Source organism: Mytilus californianus, unplaced genomic scaffold, assembly GCF_021869535.1.
Source record: "Mytilus californianus isolate M0D057914Y unplaced genomic scaffold, xbMytCali1.0.p SCAF_10, whole genome shotgun sequence".
NCBI lineage: Eukaryota > Metazoa > Mollusca > Bivalvia > Mytilida > Mytilidae > Mytilus > Mytilus californianus.
Window position 1 is genome coordinate 44,973,443 of NW_026262582.1, and position 27,734 is coordinate 45,001,176.

A 27,734-nucleotide genomic window follows, 5' to 3' on the forward strand; every position below is an offset into this window, starting at 1 on the left:
GTTTTGGGCAAACCAAAATATTTTTAAGTGTGGCCTTAGATAAATTCCCTTGAAATACATTATTTATGAGGACAATTTCATAACATAAATATTATTAATAAGTGGATTACATATATATTGTTCTCTTTTTAATTTTATATTTTTGTTTTGCAGTAGATGATTTTATCTTAGAAGAAAATTATGTCGTTATTTAAAGCTCGAGACTGGTGGTCAACAACCGTCGGAGAAGATGAAGAATTTGATCAAGGTTGTCTGTGTGTTGGCAACTTAGATAACGCTGAAGATGAATTAGGTATGAAATTTGACAATATAGATTTTATGCCAATTTAAAAATCTTAAGTTATACTGAAAATTTAGAAGAAGAAATTCTATGATTACATCTCAGTCTTCACGCTAAACTTTTGAATCTACAGGCCCGAAGCTGAATTTTACAAAAATTTTAGTTAGATTATATTGGCCTGTAGATATGATTTTTACAGGCCTGACAGCATTTTTACAAGCTTGGACTGGTGGGCCTGTGGTTGAGTGCGAAGACTGACATCTATAACAAGATGAGGCAGTAACTCAACAATATGTGTTGGTCAATTGGAAAAGGAGAAAGCAACACTATTTGAATTTTGGCTTTGTGCCATAAAATTATGTCTATGTGTGTTTCTAACTTGTATGTTTTGAAAGTACTCTTACATGTTCATGGATTGTTGAAAAGTTAGTTCCTGGGTTCATTAATTTAAGCTTTAGACCTTATACAAGAGTACTAACAAATCAGTGAGAATATGCATTAAGCATGTTTAGTTTGACGTGAGAATTTGATCAGCTACACAATCCAGGATTTTTTTTCTTTTTTTATGTAAACTAACAGTTTCTCATGTATATATTTTTTTTGTTTTAGATAAAATAATAATTGGTAGTTATCATGGAATATTGAGAGTATTCAACCCTCGCCCTACTAAAACAGATGATGGATGGTCCGGATACAGACCAGAGGATGTCATGCTGGAATACTCTTTACAACACCCCATCTTACAGATAGAAGCTGGAAAATTTGCTTCGTAAGTTTATTTTATTCTCTCACTGGAAAAAAATGGATTTAGGGTAAATGAACATGAGATTTTAAATAGAAAACTAAAGGTTAATTCCATTGCTCTTTATCATCTTGATATTATAGTTCCATTATTCTGAAAACATTAAGCATTATTGCATCTATTGAAGAAGTCTTGCAATTGTATATATATTGATTTGATTGAATTTGAAAGTTATTCTGGTCTTTTACCCTTCATTTCATGCAAATATCACATTATAGTACATGTATCACCAATTCTGAGAATTACATACACAGTTTTATGTAGGAAAACTCCTGCCTCATACCGAAGTCAAATTGATTACAATTTCATTATTTCAACGTAAAAACATCCCATGTACAAGAAATTAGAATTTAATTACCAAGCCTTTCATATGAAAATTAACAATATTGAAAAGGATAAAAATTTGTTATTCATTTCTACGACTTTGATGTAATCAAGTTTAAATTTGAAGTGTTTATGGTGTCTTGTCATGTTTAAATAAAAAAGCCTTACAATATTTTTTATTTTCTATTTTTCAGGAGTACAGAAAGTATACACATAGCGATTTTACACCCCAGAAAGTTAGCAGTGTATAATGTATATGGTAAGACAAATTAGTAAATTTAGTGAGCGAAGGATGTTTGATACTGATATTCAAATTAACAGCATTTTTAAAATTCAATTTCAATAAATAATATAAATTGAATCAGAATTATGGAAAAATAAAGACAGTTCCATGTGGTTTTTAGGTACAAACATTTACGAACTTAAATATTATTTCCCGAAAAAAGTCTTGGGGTGGTACATTGTGTTGTAAAAGCAGCTATTTTATCAGAAATGTATTTTAGAAATATACTTGTCGATGGAAAAAAATAATGCCTTGTTGTTTATTTCTAATAATGAATTTGTGGTTTGTTTTATCATAACTCTTCTTTGGACTTGCCTTTCTCATAATTTTTATTATACCCCGCTTTAAAAAAGTGGGGAATACTGTTTTACACCTGTCTCTCCGTCCATCCGTCCCATGAATATTTTTCGTCGCATCTTTCTCAGGAACTACATTACAAGGATTTTTGAAATTTGGTTTCAGGGTTTATATAAGTCAGCTATACCGTGTGATTTGTTTTCAGATTCATCACTCAACAACTTCCTGTTTACCGAACACTTGTATCATTTTACACATGATAGCCAAGTTGAAAATTTTCATCACATTTTTCTCAGGAACTACAATACAAGGATTTCTGAAATTTGGTTTCAGGGTTTATATAAGTCAGCTATACCGTGTGATGCGTTTTCAGATTCATCACTCAACAACTTCCTGTTTACCAAACACTTACATATTTTTACACTATTAAAATTATCCACTTGCGGCGGGGGTATCATTAGTGAGCAGTAGCTCACAGTTTCACTTGTTTTCTTCTGCATGAAAAAAGGTGACAGTGAGTGATGATATCACACAGAAGTCAATATATCATGTATATTGCCTATACATATTGTCAAAAATTAGAAGAGGAACAGATACTCATCTAAAATGGGGTCTCATGCAATACAATATTTCACAAATCAACAAATAGAAAAACAACTTAAATTGCTTGCATTTGACAATTATCCATTTAGCTGTCTCAAATGTATACCTATCCCATCTTACTCTAGGCAGTAGTATGTAGTAGAATGTATATGTATTCTTATTTTTATATGTAATCTTATTTTATATGTATTCTTATTTTTATATGTATTTTTATTATTATATGTATTTTTTGTACAGCTTCTGTTGGTTCAGTAGAACATGGTAAACATTACCAGTTAAAGTTGGCCTATGAACACAATTTACAGAGGACAGCATTTAATTTTTGTTTTGGACCTTTTGGTGCAGTGAAAGGTAAGTTGAATATTTCTGCCCCATCTATTGGAATTTGGGATTCTGGCGGATTTAATGATTTATTAAACACTACATCAGCTGATTTGTGCAATGTTGCCCAGAGAACAAATTTCGTGCAATTAAAGTAAGATTACTTTTCATCTTTCCCCATCTGAATTTGATTATTTTTTGTTTTTATACGCCCATTTACGGGACATATTATGGTATACCTCTGTCCATCTGTCCATCCATCCGTCTGTCCGTCCGTCGTCAACATGTCGGACATTAACTCAAAAACGCTTTAACCAATTTGCATAAAACTTTAGTGAATTGTTTATGTTTTTTGACGTGAGCTCCCTCTTGTTTTTTATAAATTTTAGATTTTACGTTTCCGAGTTATAGGGTTTTATTCATTAAAAAAAGGGGGATTTTCCAGTTTTCGGACAATAACTCAAGAATGCTTTCACCAACTTGCAAGAAATTGTGGTGAATAGTTTATATCTATTGACATGAGCTCCCTTTCAATTTTTATATATTTTAGATTTTACGTTTCCAAGCTACAGGGTTTTATTCATAAAAAAAGGGGGATTTTCCAGTTTTCGGACAAAAAATCAAAAATGCTTTCAGCAGTTCTTATGAAACTTTGGTGAATTGTTTATATCTATTGATGTAAGCTCCTTTAGAATTTTATAAATTTTACATTTTACATTTCTGAGTTATGGGGTTTTATTCATTTAAAAAGGGGGGATTTTCCAGTTTTCGGACAATAACTCAAAAATGCTGTCAGCAATTCTCATGAAACTTTGGTGAATTGTTTATATCTATTGATGTAAGCTCCCTTAACATTTTCATAAATTTCTAATATGACATTGAGAATGAATTGAACTTTAATTGTTTATAGTCTGACAACAGATTTACTAAGTATTGCGCAACAGCACAGTGTATTGCACAACAGCAAGAAATCTTTATTTGAATATAAATTCAATTCATATAACCAATTTCAAGTTCTTTGACTACATTTATTCAGAAACCTATAATATGTCAAATATTTAATACAATCCAAATTCAGACCTGTATCAAGCTTGAATATTGTGTCCATTTTTGCCCCAACTGTTCAGGGTTGGACCTCTGTGGGCGTATCCAGCTGCGCTCAGCGAAGCAGTTTATTTTTGTCGAGCCTGCGACTTTTGTCGCAGAAAGCTCGACATAGGGATAGTGATCCGGCGGCGGCGGCGTTAGCTAACTTCTTAAAAGCTTTATATTTTAGAAGGTGGAAGGTCTGGATGCTTCATACTTTGTATATGGATGCCTCATGTTACGAAGTTTCCGTCAGTCACATGTCCAATGTCCTTGACCTCATTTTCATGGTTCAGTGACTACTTGAAAAAAAAGTTAAGATTTTTTGTAATGTTAGATTCTCTCTTATTATAAGTAATAGGATAACTATATTTGGTATGTGCGTACCTTGCAAGGTCCTCATGCCCGTCAGACAGTTTTCACTTGACCTCGACCTCATTTCATGGATCAGTGAACAAGGTTAAGTTTTGGTGGTCAAGTCCATATCTCAGATACTATAAGCAATAGGTCTAGTATATTCGGTGTATGGAAGGACTGTAAGGTGTACATGTCCAACTGGCAGGTGTCATCTGACCTTGACCTCATTTTCATGGTTCAGTGGTTATAGTTAAGTTTTTGTGTTTTGGTCTGTTTTTCTTATACTGTATGCCATAGGTCTACTATATTTGGTGTATGGAATGATTGTAAGGTGTACATGTCTAGCGGCAGGTGTCATCTGACCTTGACCTCAGTTTCAAGGTTCAGTGGTCAAAGTTAAGTATTTGAGTTTTGGTCTTTTTTTCTAATACTATATGCAATAGTTCAACTATATTTGGTATGTGCGTACCTTGCAATGTCCTCATGCCGGTCAGACAGTTTTCACTTGACCTTGACCTCATTTCATGGATCAGTGAACAAGGTTAAGTTTTGGTGGTCAAGTCCATATCTCAGATACTATAAGCAATAGGTCTAGTATATTTGGTGTATGGAAGGACTGTAAGGTGTACATGTCCAACTGGCAGGTGTCATCTGACCTTGACCTCATTTTCATGGTTCAGTGGTTATAGTTAAGTTTTTGTGTTTTGGTCTGTTTTTCTTATACTGTATGCCATAGGTCTACTATATTTGGTGTATGGAATGATTGTAAGGTGTACATGTCTAGCGGGCAGGTGTCATCTGACCTTGACCTCATTTTCATGGTTCAGTGGTCAAAGTTAAGTTTTTTGAGTTTTGGTCTTTTTTTCTAATACTATATGCAATAGTTCAACTATATTTGGTGTATGGAAATATTTTATGATCTATTTGGCAGTCAGGCAGGTTTTATTTGACCTTGACCTCATTTTCAAGGTTCATTGCTCAGTGTTAAGTTTTTGTGTTTTGGTCTGTTTTTCTTAAACTATAAGCAATAGGTCAACTATATTTGTTGTATGGAAGAATTGTTAGCTGTACATGCCTGCCTATCATGGTTCATCTGACCTTGACCTCATTTTCATGGTTCATCGGTCAGTGTTTAGTTTTCTTGGTTAATGTTAAGTTTATGTGACAGTTGTAATAAAGCTTTATATTTAGGACTATCAACATAATATCAATGATTAGTAAAGAAGGCGAGACATTTCAGCGTGTGCACTCTTGTTTTAGATTTAATTTAGCCTTCAAGGCAAAAAATGTTAGGTAGTAGTGAATTAGGGAAATGCAAATTTTGGCAAAAATATCAATAAAGTACAGATCCATATAAGTGTGGGGGGCGGAGGCTATCTAGTGGATGTAGAAGACTTGTTTTCAAATTTATGCTTTTTATCCTTAAACTTAATAATTGCAATCAAACCATAATAATACAAAAATATTTTAAAGATTTTTGTTCAAGTCAATTCTGTATTACTTCTATACATAATTTGTTATGCTCCCGCCGTAGGCAACGGGGGCATTTAGTGTTACCCCTGTCCGTCCAATCTGTTTCCACACTCTAACAAGTTTTCCTCATCCAAGTTTTATGAAACTCATACACAGTACTAAGAACCAGACTAGCAGACAGTTTGAATTTGGGCAGCGACTCACTTACCTTTTGTGAGTTATGGCCCTTTTTAACTTTTTAAAATTGCTAAGCTTGAGTGGGGGCATTCGTGTCGTCAGACACATTCTTCTTTTATTTTTTATATCTTAGAAATGATTAATAATTACATTTGTTTAAGGAACATATGTAATTGTTTTTGGCTACAAATTATAAATAACTTCAAGTCTTTAATACTGGTTAATACATAAATAGTTTATTCTGTAACTGATTTATTTTGCTCAACCAATGTAAACATTTATCTTTTTCAGGAAGAGATTTTATTTGTGTGCAATCTATGGATGGGACATTGTCATTTTTTGAACAAGAAAGTTTTTCATTTAGTCGGTTTTTGCCTGGAGCATTGTTACCAGGACCAATAAAATACATTCCAAAACTAGACAGCTTTGTGACAGTCTCATCATCCTGGCAAGTGGAATGTTACAAGTAAGAATTGTTTACATTTAACAGGGTGTTTTTGGATTGGTCATTTTAATGCAATTTAGGCAAATCTTTACGCAAAATTAATTAATTTGTGAAAAAGTATTCGAAAGGGCAAGTTGATAATTTGGGGGATTCTGCATGTTTTGGATTAAATTCTCATTTGGAATTGAGTCTTTTAACCAGACCCTGAGAAATGCTAGAAAATTCATTGTTAGTTCAGTTTTCTGCATGACAGCTTAATCATCACCACAAATTGAATATAATAACATTCCAAATTTCCCACATCCTATTCAAGTTGCACAAATTTGCAGAATACACCTTATCGCTATTTGTCCGCCATTACTGGACATCACACAGGTTCCCGTAAAATTTTGACGTCATAATACCAAATGACTGACGCCACAATGGAAAAGTGATTGTTGTATGACGTCAAAAGTTCGAGCGGGACAGATTCTCGGGTCAAGCGGGATTAGCGATAAGGTGTATTACCTACTGGACTTATTGTTAATCTTTCTTGATGGATAGTTCATAAAACATATATCATCCTGAACATGTATGAAATATTTGCCACTGGACATTAAGCAACCAACAATCAATCAATCATAAAACATATGCCACTGGATGTTAAGCAAACAACCAATAAAAAGAATGATTAAAATATATACTGTGGATACATTATTATTTGTGGGGTACCGATTTTCTTGTATTTCGTTATTGTAAGTAATTCATGAATTGGACTACTCAACTGAGAACAAATTTTCTATAGACTTGTATTTAATATTTGACAAAACCATGAAATCTAGTATCTACGTAAATACAATTATTCTTCAATCCAAAAAAAACTGGCACCAACGAGAATAAATGAATCTGCAGTATTCTGAAATTAATAACCCTATAATAATGCAGAATGTAATCTTTATTGTTTTTATGCCCCACCTACGATAGAAGTGGGGGCATTATGTTTTCTGGTCTGTGCATCCGTCCGTTTGTCTGTCCGTCCGTCTGTCCAGCTTCAGGTTAAAGTTTTTGTCAAGGTAGTTTTTACTGAAGTTGAAGTCCAATCAACTTGAAACTTAGTACACATGTTCCCTATGATATGATCTTTCTAATTTTTATGCCAAATTAGAGTTTTGACCCCAATTTCACGGTCCACTGAACATAGAAAATGATAGTGCGAGTGGGGCATCTGTGTACTATGGACAGTGCGAGTGGGGCATCTGTGTACTGTGGACACATTCTTGTTTTTTCAGATATCAAGTGCTTGCAACTGCAGTTGATGCAAAAACAAAAGAAGAATCTCAAAATATAAAGTCTGGGAAACGGGTAACGGTAAGTTGTTGATATTAACAGTTAGTTAGAGAGGAAAAGTTGATTTGCTAATTAATAGCACATTGATGATAGAGGAAAGTATAGTAGATTAAAACAAAAGTACCAAGAAGGCACAATTGCTCAGGAATCATCATGGACTTTCTCTGCATTAATTTTCATTTTCTAGTACTTCGCATATTTGTCAGCTTCTGTATTAAGAAATGGTTTGATAAAGGTCTGGAACTTGACAATATTGAGTTGTACTGTGTTTGCAATTTTCAGATCTACCCGGCAGTCACTTATGTTTGATGATACTGTGAATTTTTAGCTTTGCCCAGTGAACATGGAATTTTTGTCAGTCTAATTATGAGTAGGATATGCTTTGCATGACATCCCTTGCGACTTGTTGTTCATTTTTGTAAACAAATTGAACAGTATGGTTCAAGCTGCTTGTTTTACAGGTAAATAAAGAAAAGTACTTTGGACACCTAATTTATAAAGTCACTTTCATTACTTTTGAAATTAACTCCATAGTAATCAAAACTGGCACAAAGATTTACAGATAATGTTAAGAAATATCACACCATGTATTGTTTGTAATTACTGAAATTTCCCCTATTTTAAAGTAAAATTTCATTTAAAAAAATTTGTTTGCTTTTTCAGTTCGATTGGTCATGCAATATAGGAGAACCTGCATTAGATATAGCTGTGATAAGTTATCCTAATGTTCCACCATCTTTATTGATACTGGGTGAGTTCTGCATTGAGTTCATACATAGGGCTATTTGTGTCTTTTGTCTTTTCTTTATCACAAAACATGTTGTTTTGAAAAAGTGTGACTTACCAAAAAAATGATAAAATATGCAGATTATGAAGATGTGTTTTCTTACTAAACATGCTAATCTTGACCACTTCAGTTGAAATGTACACGTAATAATCACAAGGCATTTCATGTTTAATCGCTTTCCAACTGGTTCTTTACAAAACTAATAATTTGTTATTAGAAAAATGAAATATTTTATATTACTGAAAATTTAGAAATTATTTCAAGATTTTTATACGACCGCAAAAAAATTTTTGTGGTCGTATATTGGTATGACGTTGGCGTCGTCGTCGTCGTCGTCGTCCGAAGACACATTGGTTTTCGCACTCTAACTTTAGTTTAAGTGAATGGATCTTTATGAAATTTTACCACAAGGTTCAATACCACAAAAGGAAGGTTGGGATTGATTTTGGGGGTTATGGTAATAACAGTAAAGGAATTAGGGGCCAAAAAGGGGCCAAAAATAAGCATTTTTGTAACTTCCAGACATAACTTGTGTGTTAGTGTATGGATCTCTCTGACATTGTACCACAAGGTTCCATATCACTAAAGGAATGCTGGGATTGATTTTGGGGGTAATTGCCTCCAAATTTTAGGAATTAGGGGCCAAAAAAGGGGCAAAAAACAAGCATTTTTCTAGTTTCATGACAATAACTTGTGTGTAAGTGTATGGATCTTTCTGAAATTGTACTACAAGGTTCCATATCACAAAGGGAAAGCTGGGTTTGAGTTTGGGGGTAATTGCCCTAAACGTTTAGGAATTTGGGGCCAAAAAGGGGCCAAAAAACACATTTTTTTCTAGTTTCCAGACAATAACTTGTGTTCAAGTGTATGGATCTCTCTGAAATTGTACTGCAAGGTACCATACCACAAAGGGAAGGCTGGGATTGAGTTTGGGGGTGATGAATCATAATGGGGGTTCAAAAGATTTTGGGGGGGGATTTATTTTTTTTTCCTTTTTTTTCTTTTTTTCCTTTTTTGTTTCTTTTTTAAATTTTCCATTTTAAGTTGGTTATTTCTGATTTATATTTAAAATCAAATAATAATGATATGGTAGGAGATACACACCAAACAGGATGTGTAAATTATTATATAATAAGTATTGTGCAATAGCAAGAAATTTTCAATTGCACAGTATTGCACAATAGCAAGAAATCTTCAATTGCACAGTATTGCGCAATAGCAAGAAATCTTCAATTGCACAGTATTGCGCAATAGCAAGAAATATCCAATAGCACAATATTGCGCAATAGCAAGAAATTGTCAATTGTACAGTATTGCGCAATAGCAAGAAATATTTAATAGCACAGGATTGTGCAAAAGAAGATACTTCCTATAAATTGCTTATTTCTTGACCAATTTCAATGGGGTTTTATTCTTGATTTCATGGGGTTCTTTAATATGCTGAATCTAACCGTGTATTTAGTTTTTGGATTTTGGGCCCCGTTTTTAAATTGGTCCACATTGAGGTCCAAAGGGTCCAAAATTAAACTTTGTTTGATTTCATCAAAAATTGAATTATTGGGGTTCTTTGATATGCCGAATCTAACTGTGTATTTAGATTCTTAAATTTTGGTTCCATTTTCAAATTGGTCTACATTAAGGTCCAAAGGGTCCAAAATTAAACTTAGTTTGATTTTAACAAAAATTGAATTCTTAGGGTTCTTTGATATGCTGAATCTAAACATGTATTTAGATTTTTGATTATGGGCCCAGTTTTCAAGTTGGTCCAAATTGGGGTCCAAATTAAACTTTGTTTGATTTCAACAAAAATTGAATATATGGGGTTCTTTGATATGCTGAATCTAACCATGTATTTAGATTTTTGATTTTTGGGCCCCGTTATCAACTTTGTCCACATTGAGGTCAAAAGGGTCCAAAATTAAACTTTGTTTGATTTCATCAAAAATTGAATGATTGGGGTTCTTTGATATGCCAAATCTAACCGTGTATTTAGATTCTTAATTTTTGGTTCCGTTTTCAAATTGGTCTACATTAAGGTCCAAAGGGTCCAAAATTAAACTTAATTTGATTTTAACAAAAATTGAATTCTTAGGGTTCTTTGATATGCTGAATCTAAACATGTATTTAGATTTTTGATTATGGGCCCAGTTTTCAAGTTGGTCCAAATCGGGGTCCAAAATTAAACTTTGTTTGATTTCAACAAAAATTGAATATATGGGGTTCTTTGATATGCTGAATCTAACCATGTATTTAGATTTTTGATTTTTGGGCCCCGTTATCAACTTTGTCCACATTGAGGTCAAAAGGGTCCAAAATTAAACTTTGTTTGATTTCATCAAAAATTGAATTCTTGGGGTTCTTTGATATGCTGAATCTAACCATGTATTTAGATTTTGGATATTGGACCATAATAGGTGAATGTCCAATTTAAAATTTTTAAGTTCTTAGACCACATTCAATCTGTGTTAGAAACCTATGCTGTGTCAAATATTTAATCACAATCCAAATCCAAAGCTGTATCAAGCTTGAATGTTGTGTCCATACTTCCCCCAACTGTTCAGGGTTCGACCTCTGCGGTCGTATCAAGCTGCGCCCTGCGGAGCATTTTATTATTTATGTGAATAATGCGACTGGGTGAGTATCGCAATAATAAGTTCTTGCATTTTAAAATCTATCAGTTACATGTATCTGTTTATAGCTATTCTTAAAATCGCAATAATAATTTTGTTCCTTTTTTCAAAAATCGCAATAATAAATGCACACAATAATTTCTGAAATTAATAGTAAAATCTTTAACTTGTTATTTTATTATTAAATTAGATATTCCTAAAGTTTAATGAAAATAGCACTTTATAAATTTTGTGAGTTTTAAACGCTTACATGATTTATCTTCATCAGAAACAATCAAACTTGAATAACATTTGAGGGCCAGGGATGTAAAAATACCTAGAAATGTTTGGAGCTATATGACCAAACAGAAACTAAAAAAATACCAAAATTTCTAAGGTCAATGTTGACTGAGGGAGTTTAAGATTTTAATATAAAACTTATTTTTGTAGGTGAAAGAAATATATTTTGTGTAGCCGAGAATGGAAAGTTAAGATATATGAAAAAGTTTGATTATGATCCAAGTTGTTTCATTCCACATGGATCAAGTAAGTAAAATGTCTTCAGAGTGTACAGTATAATACGCATCCCCTGTACCATCTATACGTCTTGGGTAAAAAAGTGTGTATGACACATGCCCATATATGGTACGTTTCAGAATCTTACGACTATCCCATAAAGTTTCCTTCATATCTTCACACATCCATATTAATAGAATAGCCCTAAAGGACTAACATAATTTCATTGTACAGCAGTTAAATATAATTTTCTCTTTTTGACCTGTACATTTATTTAATTGTTAGGTTTCAATCATTTGAAAAGAAGTGAATTCACATCTTGATATATTCTATAAACAGTATGATTTGTTATGTGAGAAAAGGGTTTAGATGTAGAGACAAAACATCTGTTAAGTAAGTACTAGTAAATGACCTATATCACAAAGTTACAATGTTTTTATTGCTGTTCTTCATGAAGATAGTACCTTGAAGGTTACGCTTTTCACTAAGACAAAAACAGTCTTTTACGTCAATTTAAGCAGTATTTTTTTACACAGTTCAATAGTCAAAAGGGTTATTTACTTTTGAATTTTTTTTTCAAAGGCCATTTGTTTGGTTTTTTTTTCCTGGAAAAATTTATGCATGAAATTATACAGGTGCATAAATAACAACTTTTATGTATTTTCTGTACAAAAATGTAAAACTTTTGGTTCTTTTACGAAAATTCAGAACATTTTTAAATAACCTGATTACAGAATAGGATAAAAGAAAAAAAAAATACCATGTGTGTGATCAAACACTATAAGTTGACAAACAAATCCATGTCCAAAAGAAAAAGATCTAAAGACAAAGAATATTCCACAAAACACTACACAAATATAGATTGAGCAACACGAAGCCCTGCAAAAAGTGAGGGGTGAACTCATGTGCTCTGGAAGGGTCAGCAATTGCAGGTCCACTAGTGTTACACCTATAAAATCTATTTATGAAAGATATCCAGTGATAAGGCATTGTTGTCTAACCCTAAAACTTTACTGAACTTTTAAGCAATCTTTTTATGTTTATGGAAATGATCTAACCCTTACACAAAGCCAGTTATGATTTATAAGCAATATTGTTTGGATGTTTTAATTGAGAAAATGACTTGTGTTTCAGTGCAAGAAGGGACTATAAGTTACCTAGTTGGCACACATACCAAGTCTTTAATGGTATTTCAAGATGTCATGTTAAAATGGTCAGCCAAGCTTGATCATGTGCCTGTACAGATATGTTTAGGATCTTTTTCGTAAGTATTTCTAAAAAAATTACGAATAGTTATACAGGCTTTACAGAAATGTTTTTTAAGGTTGAATAAGTTGGTAGAAAATTAAAAAAAAAATTAGGCTAATGTTAGGTTTGTTGCTCATCTTAAACCCTTTATATCTGATAGTTAAAATGGTCTGTGAAGGAATGGTATATTAATAAATATGTTCAAATTTTTTTCATCTAACAGTATGTTAACTTTTTTGGACATTTTGCTAAATTAAAAAAAAATTGAAGCCAAATTGATAAAAGAACATGTCATCTTAACCCTGTAAACTGGAAAATTGAGTATTTAAACAAATTTATCACCGCCTTAGTATATATCTCGGATTTTGATTGGCTAATGCACGTCATTAAAAAACCTATAGGCCGGGGTGTTGCTTACTCATATACCCGGATGTTGCTACCCATTACCCCGGGGAACTTCACGCCTGTTTTCCTTAGTTCCATGGTTGTTCCTGGTGTAAAATTGAATTATGTAGATGATCCATGATGTCTGAAATCAGAATATGTAATCCACTAACGATTCTATCCTATTATGCCGTTTAAGTAAATGCATCACTTAGCCGCCACATTGTTTATGAACAGGACTACTGGCCTAGCTATGCAAATGATTCACGTGACGTTACACTGTCTATGACGTAACGCTCGCAACATTGAGCGCCAAATTTGATTCCAGTTTCTTTGTCTCTTAATTAAAAAACGTCTTATATTTGACTACATGTAGGGCTCTACCAAAGGTAGTAAGTACCCTACACCCCGTAGAAAATATGTCAAATGCCTAAATTTCAATAAAACTTTTTTAAATAATAAACAAAACATTGCTTTCAAGTTACACTTTGTGCTTGAATTTCCCTAAAAATCATCAGATTCGGACTAAGACTGGGGATAAATTCGTTATCTAAGTTCATCTAAGGTATCTTCAGTACCCTGTACACCTTAGGCTTTGCCTCAGGATGTACTTGGATACTTCAGGGTGTTGAAATACCCATATCTACGGATATGAATGTAGATTACTTATATTCTGAAGTTCTTACCTTATGTTTAACAAAATCATAAATCTAGGTGAGCCTTATCAACTCATATTTCATCAATTTGTAAAAGATAAACAGTTTATTTCATACTTTTATCAAGAATTTTATTTTTATTTTACTCAACAATTCAAGTGAATCAGTTTACATATTGAGTAAAATGTCTTTTGTTTATTTCAGTGGACTGAAGGGTGTAATAGTAACTTTAAGTGATAAGGGTCGGTTAGATTGTTCCTACCTGGGAACAGATCCTGCTCTGTTTATTCCACCAACGACAGAAGCCAGAGAATTGAATTATGATGAATTAGATAGAGAAATGGCTTCACTACAACAGAGAATTAAAAAATCTGCTCACAAATCAGGTATTTACTGGAAACTTAATGTTTAGATTAACTATTGTTCTTGTTTTTTTACCATATGCTATATTATAGATTTTATTTATAGCTATTTCACTGACATAGAAATTGAAAATTCAAGCATAGTATAAATTTTGTGGCTTTCTTCATCAAAAGTTCGCTTATAAAAAATCGTTCTGAGTTTTTTTTTAATGCCCTCGCCGCTAGACAAAGGGAGCATTAAGTGTTACGCTTGACCTTCTGTCCATCTTTCCTTCCTTCTGTCTGTCTCATTTTCATTCCTTCACTCTAACTCTAATCCAAATTTTATGAAACTCATACACAATGTTAAGAACCAAAACTCTCAGACTGAGTTAGAATTTGGGCACTGAGTCACTTATCGTTCTAGAGTACTGCCCCTTATTTACTTGGAAATTGCAATTTTTTTCGTTTCTCACTCTTAAGATTGCTTCAACCAAATGTTATGAAACTGATAAACAATGCTTATTACCTTCAAACACAGATTAAGTTAGAAATTGGGTGACGTCTCTTTCACTGTTCTTGAGTTATGACCCTTTGAAAATGGAAAAATTGCAGAATTTGCCATTTCTGCATGCTAACTTAACTTTGCCTCAACCAAATGTTATAAATCTTATACAAAATGATTATTACCACCAAACATAGATCAACTTCATTTATTTTTAGCTACACATTGAACCAATGTACTATAGTAATCAAGATAAAAATACAAAAAGTAAAACATAAAAAATGCTAATGAAATATATTTCACTGAATATATATGCATGTACCATTCAAATTTTTCTGTGCATGGTTCAGAATATTTTGATGTGCATATCTATTACTGAAAATGATAAAATTCAATTATGTATTTTCAGTGATTACACCTAATTTGAAACAAGAAGATGATTTGACGATATTTGTATCCCCTAACCCAGGCTTTGATGAAGTTTCTGTAAGTATATTGGAGCCTTTAAGGATAAAGATTTGATCACCAGAGACTTATTTTAGATTTTGAAAGGGAGATAAGGCATTGTAAAATCTAGAAATTTTTGTTGACTGTGGTGGCAAAATCTGCCAAGCATCTGGAGGCACACAGTTTTCACATTTTTGGGGAAGATACATGACATTTATAACATTTTCATAGGCCATTGGTTTTCTCTTTTGAATGTTTAACATTTTGTCATTCGCAGGTATTTTATTACTTATAATAAAGTATGGTTTTTGTTCATGGTTTAAGGTTGTATAGTGTAATTGTTCACATCTTTGTACATGATTATTTGATGGATATTTATCTCATTGGCAACATACCACATTTTCTTGTTTATATGTTTTGATTTTTATTGCTTAATCCTCTTTGGAAAACAGATATATTTTGAAATAATTTTACGTAGGGTACCAAATATCTTCTACATCTTACATTTTCAGTGGAAAACTTGTTATACTAATTCTTGACACATTTATTTGTTTACAGACTGCCAGTGGAGTAGAATTCCAGGACTCAGATCCTATTCCGTCCATATCTGTCAGGGTAGGTAGTGGTTCAAGATGTTAAACAAGTGACTTACAAAATCATACAGAATTGATTCATGTAAATACCGTTAAAAGGCTTGTATAGTCCGCGGTTTTATTCTCCAAAATTGACCCTGACAGCAGGGGTGCGGACTATAGAGTACAATAAGCAAGAAATGAGAGAAATTTCAATTTCGTGATGTGGTTTGTTTGCGTTCCGCCATGTTTGTTATTGACATTGTAGAGGGCACTCTTATCATTTTTCAAACCAACAATTTTACCCAATCCATATTAATAAGTTATTTTTATTCAATATCAAATTAATACTGATAAATTTAAAAATTAAATGCTTCATTACAAAATTCTCTTTTCTTTTCAATGCATTGCTAAATATAAACTGGTATCTGCTTGAATGAAATCGTACAAAAAAAGTAAAAAAAAAACGTAAACTAGCTTACAATGTGTAAACTACAAAACGTAATCGGTTATTATTCGTTCTGTTTTGGTGTTTCCTATTGACAAATATGTTTTGTATTAGCTTAAGACCCTTCAAACATTAATGTAATAGATATATTAAACACTGTTTTATATAAGGAGGGAACTATTTTACTTTCAAAGTTGTATGATAGTGATATTTATTATATACAGATTTCGACTCTCACCGGGTTTTTTCATCTTTTACACGTGCTTTTCAAACTTCCAGTTTAAACATACACAAGTTTCTAAATTGTTTTTTGTGTGATTTAGACTTATCTTAACCAGCGTGAAGTGTTTTAGAACCATTTACAAGCAGTTTCAGCGTCTGTTTGGTGATGGAAAATATGTTTTTCCAAGAAAATACCGCAAACGACACACACGATTTAAAATTACCGGAGTTTCATTAGACCTTTTCTAACAGTTACAAAAAGTTTTTTTACCTGAAATTTCGTGGGGAGAAGGGGGTGCGGACTATGTACCAGTGCGAACTATACAAGCCCGATTACGGTAATTCCTTTTGTACTCACTTTGATTTTGTACAAGCGCAGGAATGACTTCTTAAATAAAATTGCATGTTCTTTCAAAATTTTACTCAAATGTATACTTTTCCAATCAATAACCTAATAAAGTAATTTATGACTAATCTTAATTAGTTAATCATGTTTATATCTTCTTATATCTATTATAGTGCATTAGGGTTAATCCATTATTTAAATGGATATGAGGGTGTAGGAAGGGACTTTCAATAATGTCCCCCCAACCTTACAACATACTTGAGTAATTTAGGATACATCAAATTAACAGAACACCATAACTGACCCCAAACCAGAAACTTGTTTTAAAAGTACAATTTTTCTAATGCAGGATGTTGACCTGACAGCGATAAAACTCTGAACAGAGATGGAATACTTGAAATCTGTGTACATTTTTTTTTTTCATTATTAAAGCTTTGAAATGAATAAATAAGTTTCTCACATGAGGGCACACACACACACACACTTTACCGTAAACAATGTGGTTTTGTAAATAAAAAAAACTGTTTTATTTAATTTATAGTTTAGATATTGTTATGACAAACTAAATCATTTATTGCTGAATTTTTTGCAATGCAAACCAGTGAAACATGAGAATAGTTGTAAAAGAGAATAAATGACTTTGTATAATTTTTCATTGAAATCTCCAAGTGAGAGCATTTTTACAGTTTTCCAATCAGAGAAAAAAAAGTTTTGTATTTTATATTCTTTCAGCTGTATTATTAAATTCATTGTTTTGTAATTTTCAGAAAGAAAAGTATAACCTTATTGTTGATAAATTTTCAGGTTCAACTGAAATCCAGGATGACATTAGAAAATGTCAAATTGTTAATACATGCCAGCTGGCCATTGGCTTCAAATCAAACCTCAATAGAAATCCCTAGTGTTGGTAAGATTTTAAATACTAAAATTTAAACTACAATACAGCTCACAAGTTCATTAAATAAAAAACATATTAGGGCCAGAATAAATATATGTTTCGTAATGTGATTTAAGGTTTGTGTCATATATGAATTTTGCAGTTTGCTTAAAATGAAAAATTATATATTTTCTGTTCTCAGTTGAAGATTGTTTACCGTCATTCTCTAATATATAGTGTAATGGGATTATAACAAGGGCAGGTCTTGTAAAGATATGAATATAATATGATGAAATCCATTGTCGGTCGTAACTATAACTAATGCCAAATTAATAAGTTTCTCGTTGATGTCTAGGCAAATTGACTTTTAGTTACTGTAAATTCAGAAATTATTGCGTGCATTTATTATTGCGATTTTGTCATTTTAGACTAAAATGCGATTTTAATTTTTGAGATATTGAGATTAAACCTGTTTAATTCATATAAAAAATTTCAAAATGCGAGTTTAAATTATTGCGATTATAACCCTATCGCATTTTTCGCAATAATAAAAACATCGCAATAATTTCTAAATTTACAATATCTATGTATCTGTGGCAAAAAAAATCTAATAGAAAAAATTTAAATCAGTTTAATTAAACTATACATGTACACCGCTAGTGGTCCACATGTATATTATTGCTCAAAACAACTGGTTCACCATGTAGGCATTTTTTTTCATTTCAGATCCAAGTAAACCATCGGAAAGCTTTGTTTCCTTCTTTATTAAAGGAAAAGCATTACATCCAGATTTAGTAGCTTCTGTCACAGCTAACTATACTAGTGCTTCAGGTAAATATCAATAAAAAGAGAAAAGCATTACATCCAGATTTAGTAGCCTCTGTCACAGCTAACTATACTAGTGCTTCAGGTAAATATCAATAAAAAGAGAAAAGCATTACATCCAGATTTAGTAGCCTCTGTCACAGCTAACTATACTAGTGCTTCAGGTAAATATCAATAAAAAGAGAAAGGCATTACATCCAGATTTAGTAGCTTCTGTCACAGCTAACTATACTAGTGCTTCAGGTAAATATCAATAAAAAGAGAAAAGCATTACATCCAGATTTAGTAGCCTCTGTCACAGCTAACTATACTAGTGCTTCAGGTAAATATCAATAAAAAGAGAAAGGCATTACATCCAGATTTAGTAGCTTCTGTCACAGCTAACTATACTAGTGCTTCAGGTAAATATCAATAAAAAGAGAAAAGCATTCCATCCAGATTTAGTAGCTTCTGTCACAGCTAACTATACTAGTGCTTCAGGTAAATATCAATAAAAAGAGGAAAGGCATTACATCCAGATTTAGTAGCCTCTGTCACAGCTAACTATACTAGTGCTTCAGGTAAATATCAATAAAAAGAGAAAAGCATTACATCCAGATTTAGTAGCCTCTGTCACAGCTAACTATACTAGTGCTTCAGGTAAATATCAATAAAAAGAGAAAGGCATTACATCCAGATTTAGTAGCTTCTGTCACAGCTAATTATACTAGTGCTTCAGGTAAATATCAATAAAAAGATAAAGGCATTACATCCAGATTTAGTAGCTTCTGTCACAGCTAACTATACTAGTGCTTCAGGTAAATATCAATAAAAAGAGAAAGGCATTACATCCAGGTTTAGTAGCTTCTGTCACAGCTAACTATACTAGTGCTTCAGGTAAATATCAATAAAAAGAGAAAAGCATTACATCCAGATTTAGTAGCCTCTGTCACAGCTAACTATACTAGTGCTTCAGGTAAATATCAATTAAAAGAGAAATGCATTACATCCAGATTTAGTAGCCTCTGTCACAGCTAACTATACTAGTGCTTCAGGTAAATATCAATAAAAAGAGAAAAGCATTACATCCAGATTTAGTAGCTTCTGTCACAGCTAACTATACTAGTGCTTCAGGTAAATATCAATAAAAAGAGAAAGGCATTACATCCAGATTTAGTAGTCTCTGTCACAGCTAACTATACTAGTGCTTCAGGTAAATATCAATAAAAAGAGAAAAGCATTACATCCAGATTTAGTAGCCTCTGTCAAAGCTAACTATACTAGTGCTTCAGGTAAATATCAGTAAAAAGAGAAAAGCATTACATCCAGATTAAGTAGCCTCTGTCACAGCTAACTATACTAGTGCTTCAGGTAAATATCAGTAAAAAGAGAAAAGCATTACTTACAGATTAAGTAGCCTCTGTCACAGCTAACTATACTAGTGCTTCAGGTAAATATCAATAAAAAGAGAAAGGCATTACATCCAGATTTAGTAGCCTCTGTCACAGCTAATTATACTAGTGCTTCAGGTAAATATCAGTAAAAAGAGAAAAGCATTACATCCAGATTTAGTAGCTTCTGTCACAGCTAACTATACTAGTGCTTCAGGTAAATATCAGTAAAAAGAGAAAAGCATTACATCCAGATTTAGTAGCTTCTGTCACAGCTAACTATACTAGTGCTTCAGGTAAATATCAATAAAAAGAGAAAGGCACTACATCCAGATTTAGTAGCCTCTGTCACAGCTAACTATACTAGTGCTTCAGGTAAATATCAATAAAAAGAGAATGGCATTACATCCAGATTTAGTAGCTTCTGTCACAGCTAACTATACTAGTGCCTTAGGTAAATATCAATAAAAAGAGAAAGGCATTACATCCAGATTTAGTAGTCTCTGTCACAGCTAACTATACTAGTGCTTCAGGTAAATATCAATAAAAAGAGAAAAGCATTACATCCAGATTTAGTAGCCTCTGTCAAAGCTAACTATACTAGTGCTTCAGGTAAATATCAGTAGAAAGAGAAAAGCATTACATCCAGATTTAGTAGCCTCTGTCACAGCTAACTATACTAGTGCTTCAGGTAAATATCAGTAAAAAGAGAAAAGCATTACTTACAGATTTAGTAGCCTCTGTCACAGCTAACTATACTAGTGCTTCAGGTAAATATCAATAAAAAGAGAAAGGCATTACATCCAGATTTAGTAGCCTCTGTCACAGCTAACTATACTAGTGCTTCAGGTAAATATCAGTAAAAAGAGAAAGGCACTACATCCAGATTTAGTAGCCTCTGTCACAGCTAACTATACTAGTGCTTCAGATAAATATCAATAAAAAGAGAAAGGCATTACATCCAGATTTAGTAGCTTCTGTCACAGCTAACTATACTAGTGCCTTAGGTAAATATCAATAAAAGAGAAAGGCATTACATCCAGATTTAGTAGCCTCTGTCACAGCTAACTGTACTAGTGCTTCAGGTAAATATCAATAAAAAGAGAAAAGCATTACATCCAGATTAAGTAGCCTCTGTCACAGCTAATTATACTAGTGCTTCAGGTAAATATCAATAAAAAGAGAAAAGCATTACATCCAGATTTAGTAGCCTCTGTCACAGCTAATTATACTAGTGCTTCAGGTAAATATCAATAAAAAGAGAAAAGCATTACATCCAGATTTAGTAGTCTCTGTCACAACTAACTATACTAGTGCTTCAGGTAAATATCAATAAAAAGAGAAAAGCATTACATCCAGATTTAGTAGTCTCTGTCACAGCTAACTATACTAGTGCTTCAGGTAAATATCAATAAAAAGAGAAAAGCATTACATCCAGATTTAGTAGTCTCTGTCACAGCTAACTATACTAGTGCTTCAGGTAAATATCAATAAAAGGTGATATGCTTTAATAGTTGGCGAGTCTATAGCCTTACAATGAAAGTTCACCAAAGTAAACTATGTTTACATTTTGATTCTCCCTCTTTGGAATTCACTTTGCATTTCATGGACTTTGTGATTGCTTTATCTAAGATCATTTTGTGTATACAACACCTCTCAAACCCCTCTCTAGCATTTATTTTAGGTTTCGTGGAATCTTTTTATAAAGCACCACCATCCTGTTTTGTTTTTTTATCCAAATTATTTTTGGGGTCTCTTAGGAAATCTTGAACTTTGCTAGGGGCGAGGAATATCAATTTGTTAGCTTTGGTCACAGTACATTTAGTTTTACTTTCTTTTCATGTTTTATTTCAGAACTGTTAACAAATTTTATAAGCTTGAAATATTTGCCACCAGACATTAACTAAATGACAATTTATCAATCTGTCACATTGCTGTCAAACTGAAGATTTTAAAATTGGCATTTGCTGCATCTGCACTAAGAATGTGGCATTTAAGAGTAATGAAAAAAATGGTTTACTCTTTGGGATGTTGTGACCTGTCTACTTGTTACCATGTTAACCAGCATATCCAAAATTTGGCTCAGTATTTCAAGCAGGCTTTATAATCACATTAACATCAGTATATGCTTTTAATATTTGCCACTGGCTGTTTAGTTTATCAATTGGCTGCAATATGTTTTGAACATTTTGCTGCAGTATGTTTTGAACCTAACCTAACTGTATTATTTTCCTACTTTACAGGAGCACCACGGGTAGCTACAGCCACAGTGAAGCTACCACTGAAGTTAGTAGTCAAACCAGTATTACCAGTTAAAACAGCTGAGTATAAGATCACATTGGATACAAATAAACCCCCAACAAACCTGAATGATATATTTCCAGGTATGATGAAGCCTTTTTATAATGAATGAAATATTTTGCTGCCTATTAAACAACATAAGTAATAGGGTAGACATATGATAATAGTATCACTATTTGACAAACAGGCAAGGTCATCATCTAAATTAATGACCCAGTCAGCTTTAAATGCCATTAAAAAATAAATTGTTAAAAAAATTGAAATTATTTGCCTAGCATGCAAGTCATGTTTTTTTACACAAAATTTGCCATTTAAATATTTTTTTTACCTTGCCAAAGTTGCCTGTGTTTTCAGGAACATGAAGACAATTTGCTTTATGGTTGTTCAGTTTACAAGCAAATTGTTTATCATCAATCATACAATAAGAAAATTTATTGTTTTCATTTTATTAAATTTAAAAATCATAGTTCCACCTCTGGATGACCATGAAGTGTTTATTTATATTTTCAGTAGTTGAAACTGTGTACTTGAACATGAAATCCCAAGTAAAAGGATTGGAAACTGCCTGAAATCACTTGAAAAAGATTCTGCTCTTGAATTGAACAATTTGTTATCCTTCCTGCCTTGAATGTGGTGATGATGATCATATTACCCTAGAGATAACCAAGTATATTAATTGCTTCTAGTTTGGAAGGTCTGTGATATAAACTTAAACTTTAAAAAATTTATATTTCAGAGCTACTTGGTGAAAATGCTTCAGGCCCAGGAGCTGCGTTAGGATTCCAGTATTATGGAGGACCAATTGTCACAGTCCTTGCCTCAAAAACTTCTCGTAAGTATAAAATTGTCCAAGAGCTGCATTATTATTCTATTATGGAAGATCATTTATAGTTTTCATTCATTTTAGGTTATTTAAAAAATCCAATGTTTAGGCTTATGACACTTTATCAGATACATTTTAAAAGGATGTATTTTTAATGGTATCAATAGTTGTGTTCATTGTATAAAAAATGTGATTTAAGAAAATTTAAAAAATGAACTTTGAGTCTATAGTCTTTTTTTAATCATTTATTGTGCTTTGTGTCGATCTGATTAGTCAAGCCTTTTCCAACTTATATTTACAGACTAAATTACAGTTTGTTCTTATATTGTGCTGTTGCACTATTGTCCCAGGTTAGGGGAGGGTTGGGTGATTGAAACAGCACTTTAATGCACAGATGTTGAGGGATAGACTTCAGACAAAGAATGTGACTTAAACCAGTGCAAGAGTAGTCTTGGACTTGCTCCCTTTTGCTCCAAGTAGAAGGCCTCACTGTGACTTGAAATTATATAATAATGTCTTGTTTTAGGAACATCTGTATCTACATATCAACCACGATTGTACAAGTATTATTATTTAAATAAGTTTTAAAATTTTGAAATTTATATATTTTAGAACGGTACAGATTACAGTGTGACAGGTTTGAAGGCATGTGGCTGATAGTCAAGGAACTCTCTAGTCGTTTAAATAATTATTTTAACAAGGGAAAGACGGGAAGTTTTGCTATATATTATTCCGGCCAGGTGCCGTTACAGGAATACTTTGATTTAGTAGACATTCATTTTGAGGTGAGTTTTGTTTCCTACTTATGAGTCATGACTTATCATGACTAGAGCAAAAAAGCAATTTAAGATAGAAGTAATTAAGACAGGAATATTTTAGAACTGAAATTGTGTTGTATAATTTTTCAATGATCACATGGTTTATTTAATGATTAAACTTTGGATGATAATGTGAACTATTTTTTCAAGTTTTAAAAATAAATCAAGGATACACACAAACAGTTTTTTAGATTGACCTTGACCCAATTTCATGATTTATTGATCAGTATATAGTAGGGATGTCAACCAGTACTCGAGTACTCAAGTATCGCTCGGTAGTACCGAGTATCGTTTGCCAAATTGATACTCGACTAATCGTCTCCTGTTAGAATGTTGTTGCTTTCTTAAGCTTAAACAAAAAAAACATGTTTTTTTAGAGCGCCGCCCGTGAAATTAAATATTAATCAAAATTAATAAAAGTTAAAATACAATTCGAATGTTTGCATTTAAAATTCCTCCTAACAGAGGTAAGATATATAACCAAAAGCACTTTTCCGAGGCTTACACATTTAGCTAATCTTAGTCATTGCCCCACCTCTGTATCGCCAGAGCATATATTTTCATCAGCAGGACTTTAAGTTACCTAAAATTTGAGAAATCGCCTCGTCCCAGAAAAAGTTGACAAGGTAATATTTTTTAAATAAGAACAAATTCATTGACCCTGTGACGACCCTCAGAAAATGATTAAAGGGATTAATAAGTTCTAATCATCACCCCTTTGTTGGTAAATAAATGTGATTTTTTACGGTTCCCAAATACTGTTGTTTGAGTAATCATTTTCTAAAGATATTAATTAATAACTTGATTAGATTATTGCCAGTTTACATTATTAGTACATCTAGTACGTAAATGAGCTATTAATTATGGTATAAAATTCCTTGGACTATTATCTAGTCCTAGGTAATAATATTGAGTGTTTAACATTCATAAGTCAACGACCCACAATACATACAATAGGTATAATTTTGTGTTTCCATTTGGTAAATGATTTACCGAGCGAGTACTCGAGTATCGCTCGGTAAATACAACGTGTAATCGATTAGTAAATCTTCACCGAGTTGACATCCCTAGTATATAGTAGCATGACATTGATCTCAAAGACAATCTATTTTTCATAATCCATTAAGCAGCGAGAAATTTCAGGGTGTCCACTCTTGTGTTGTAATGCTCTATACTGTTATTTCCAGAAATGACTATTTGCTGAAGGTTTTTAAATGGTAAAAATCCTTCCAAATTTATAATTGTTAAATGAAATTTGTCAAGTCTAATTCTTGCATCAGGTTGAACTGGATTTTTGTTTAGATCACTCAAATTGTAAATTGTGATTATTATGATAAATATTTCTTAAATTTGATTTTTCACAAAAATTATAAAAGCGATTTCTTTTCCACAGTTCCGATTAAATGCAGATAGATGTAAAGAATTGCTCTCCCAACGATCAGCACAGTTTAGATCAATACAAAGACGACTTTTAACACGATTTAAGGACAAGACACCAGCTCCACTACAAAATTTAGATACATTATTAGAGGGAACATATAGACAGGTAATAATATTTCTAAAAAGAATTAAAAAACAGGATATTTTCTTTACATGTTGTCAGAATTAATAATTTCTAGAATACTTTACTGAACATTACAGAGTTATCTCTCTTTGAACATTTTTTAATCATTTATACCCATGGTAAGGATAGAAAAAGTTAAAAAGTGGTTGAGGTAATGTTTATATGCTTAAGAATTATAATCTATACCCACAGAATCCAAGAAACATAATACCTTATGATGATAATGATTCCTCTGACAATTTGTATGTTTATTTTTTTTTCAAGATTCAATGAAATCTTTTTAAAGCAAGATTTAAAAAATTTGATTTGAAATAATGTGTCAACATATAATTTTTGCGTTTTTTTTAACTCTGTGTAATTTGGACTTTATATGGTTATTAGAAGAAAAATGTATAGGAGAGTTGCACACCACATAATGTTTTTATTATGGGTAATAGTGGTGGAAGCAAATACAACTCTGTTACAATTGAAAATAGAAATTATGGGCAGTGGGGTAACCAGTGACCTCCGCCCTCCCCCCCTGTAAATTTGAATTAGTTAAATATTACACTGTTACACTGTATACAAGAGTTGCAATTAATTAGGACTATATTACATTGTATTCTACATATTTAATTTGTAAAAATATTACCCTGTATTTCAGATTTTACATTTAGCAGATGCTATAGAGGATAATAAAACTTCACAAGAAATAGCTGCCTGTGGTTTGAGTAGTGGGACCCATTTATTTAACTATATAATCAAATTATGGACCAATATGTCTGATGAAGAATACAAAGTTTTGCTCAATACCATAACACCTGTAGTTACAGACAGCCTTGATAATGTGAGTTTTTATATTTCTTACAGTCAATTCTATAATTTTTTTTTATTTAATATCAAATGAACAGATAAGTTGGTCAAACCAAAAGGCTCTAGAATTGTTATTTGCTGCTTCTAAATTCAGCATGTAGCATTAAAAAGAGTGAGAGCAATGAAAGGTTGGCTTGGAGTTGTGTTTGGGTAGGGTGAACATATACATAAAACAGAAGAAACAAATCAAAATGGGTAGCAACTGTTATTGGTAGGCTGTCTTCCTATGATGTCATCAAACAGTAGTCATTCCTAAGGTTGCCCTACATTGGGCAAAGTCAAGTAAAAATTGGTTTGGTCAATTTAAGTGATATGCATTACTGTAACAAATGACCAGTAAAATTTTTAATTTTTGTCCAAATCATATGTGTAAATGTCCTGTAAAAAATAGTCTGGTCCAGTTAAGAAGAATGGTTTACTGGACCAAATGTCCAGTTGATTTCTCAAAGCCTTGGTAACCATTGAAACAGTGAAATACTGTGGATTCATTTTTGTCGAACTTCGACTTTAGTCGAAAAAGCGAGACATAGCGATCCTACATTCCGTCGGCGGCGGCGTCCACAAATATTCACTCTGTGGTTAAAGTTTTTGAAATTTTAATAACTTTCTTAAACTATCCTGGATTTCTACCAAACTTGGACAGAAGCTTGTTTATGATCATGAGATAGTATCCAGAAGTAAATTTTGTAAAAATAAAATTCCATTTTTTCCGTATTTTACTTATAAATGGACTTAGTTTTTCTGCCGGGAAATATTACATTCACTCTGTGGTTAAAGTTTTTAAAATTTTAATAACTTTCTTAAACTATCCTGAGTTTCTACCAAACTTGGACAGAAGATTGTTTATGATCATAAGATAGTATCCAGAAGTAAATTTTGTAAAAAAAAAAATACATTTTTTCCTAATTTTACTTTTAAATGGACTTAGATTTTCTGCCAGGAAACAACACATTCACTCTGTGGTTAAAGTTTTTAAAATTTGAATAACTTTCTTATACTATTTTGGATTTGTACCAAACTTGGACAGAAGCTTGTTTATGATCAAAAGCTAGTATCTAGAAGGAAATTTTGTAAAAAATAAATCCATTTTTTCCGTATTTTACTTTTAAATGGACTTAGATTTTCTGCCAGGAAACAACACATTCACTCTGTGGTTAAAGTTTTTAAAATTTGAATAACTTTCTTATACTATTTTGGATTTGTACCAAACTTGGACAGAAGCTTGTTTATGATCAAATGCTAGTATCTAGAAGGAAATTTTTGTTTTCTTCCAGTTAACATTACATTCAGTCTGCAGTTAAAGTTTTTAAACATTTATTAGATTCATAAACTATCCTGGATTTTTACCAAACTTGGACAGAAGCTTCTTACAATCAAAAGATAGTATCAAGAGGAATATTTTTATTGATTTACTTCCTCATTTTTGTTGAGCCTGCGATTAACAGAAAA

General features: G+C 32.2%; 1 protein-coding gene across 2 annotated transcripts in view; it reads left to right on the top strand.

Moving 5' to 3' along the window:
• Positions 1 to 27,734, top strand: part of LOC127718217 (protein PTHB1-like) — a 39,884-nt gene that overhangs the window by 7,057 nt on the left and 5,093 nt on the right. For both annotated transcript variants that reach the window (XM_052224192.1, XM_052224191.1), the window contains exons 2-20: positions 154 to 292; positions 890 to 1,049; positions 1,601 to 1,665; positions 2,827 to 2,940; positions 6,295 to 6,469; positions 7,717 to 7,795; positions 8,438 to 8,525; positions 11,621 to 11,716; positions 12,821 to 12,950; positions 14,179 to 14,360; positions 15,230 to 15,306; positions 15,826 to 15,882; positions 17,660 to 17,762; positions 18,459 to 18,563; positions 22,171 to 22,311; positions 22,965 to 23,060; positions 23,664 to 23,836; positions 25,263 to 25,415; positions 26,077 to 26,259. In XM_052224192.1, coding sequence (XP_052080152.1) covers positions 181 to 292; positions 890 to 1,049; positions 1,601 to 1,665; positions 2,827 to 2,940; positions 6,295 to 6,469; positions 7,717 to 7,795; positions 8,438 to 8,525; positions 11,621 to 11,716; positions 12,821 to 12,950; positions 14,179 to 14,360; positions 15,230 to 15,306; positions 15,826 to 15,882; positions 17,660 to 17,762; positions 18,459 to 18,563; positions 22,171 to 22,311; positions 22,965 to 23,060; positions 23,664 to 23,836; positions 25,263 to 25,415; positions 26,077 to 26,259 — 2,289 coding nt within the window. In that variant the 5' untranslated portion in view covers positions 154 to 180. The remainder of the gene's footprint in view (positions 1 to 153; positions 293 to 889; positions 1,050 to 1,600; positions 1,666 to 2,826; positions 2,941 to 6,294; positions 6,470 to 7,716; positions 7,796 to 8,437; positions 8,526 to 11,620; positions 11,717 to 12,820; positions 12,951 to 14,178; positions 14,361 to 15,229; positions 15,307 to 15,825; positions 15,883 to 17,659; positions 17,763 to 18,458; positions 18,564 to 22,170; positions 22,312 to 22,964; positions 23,061 to 23,663; positions 23,837 to 25,262; positions 25,416 to 26,076; positions 26,260 to 27,734) is intronic.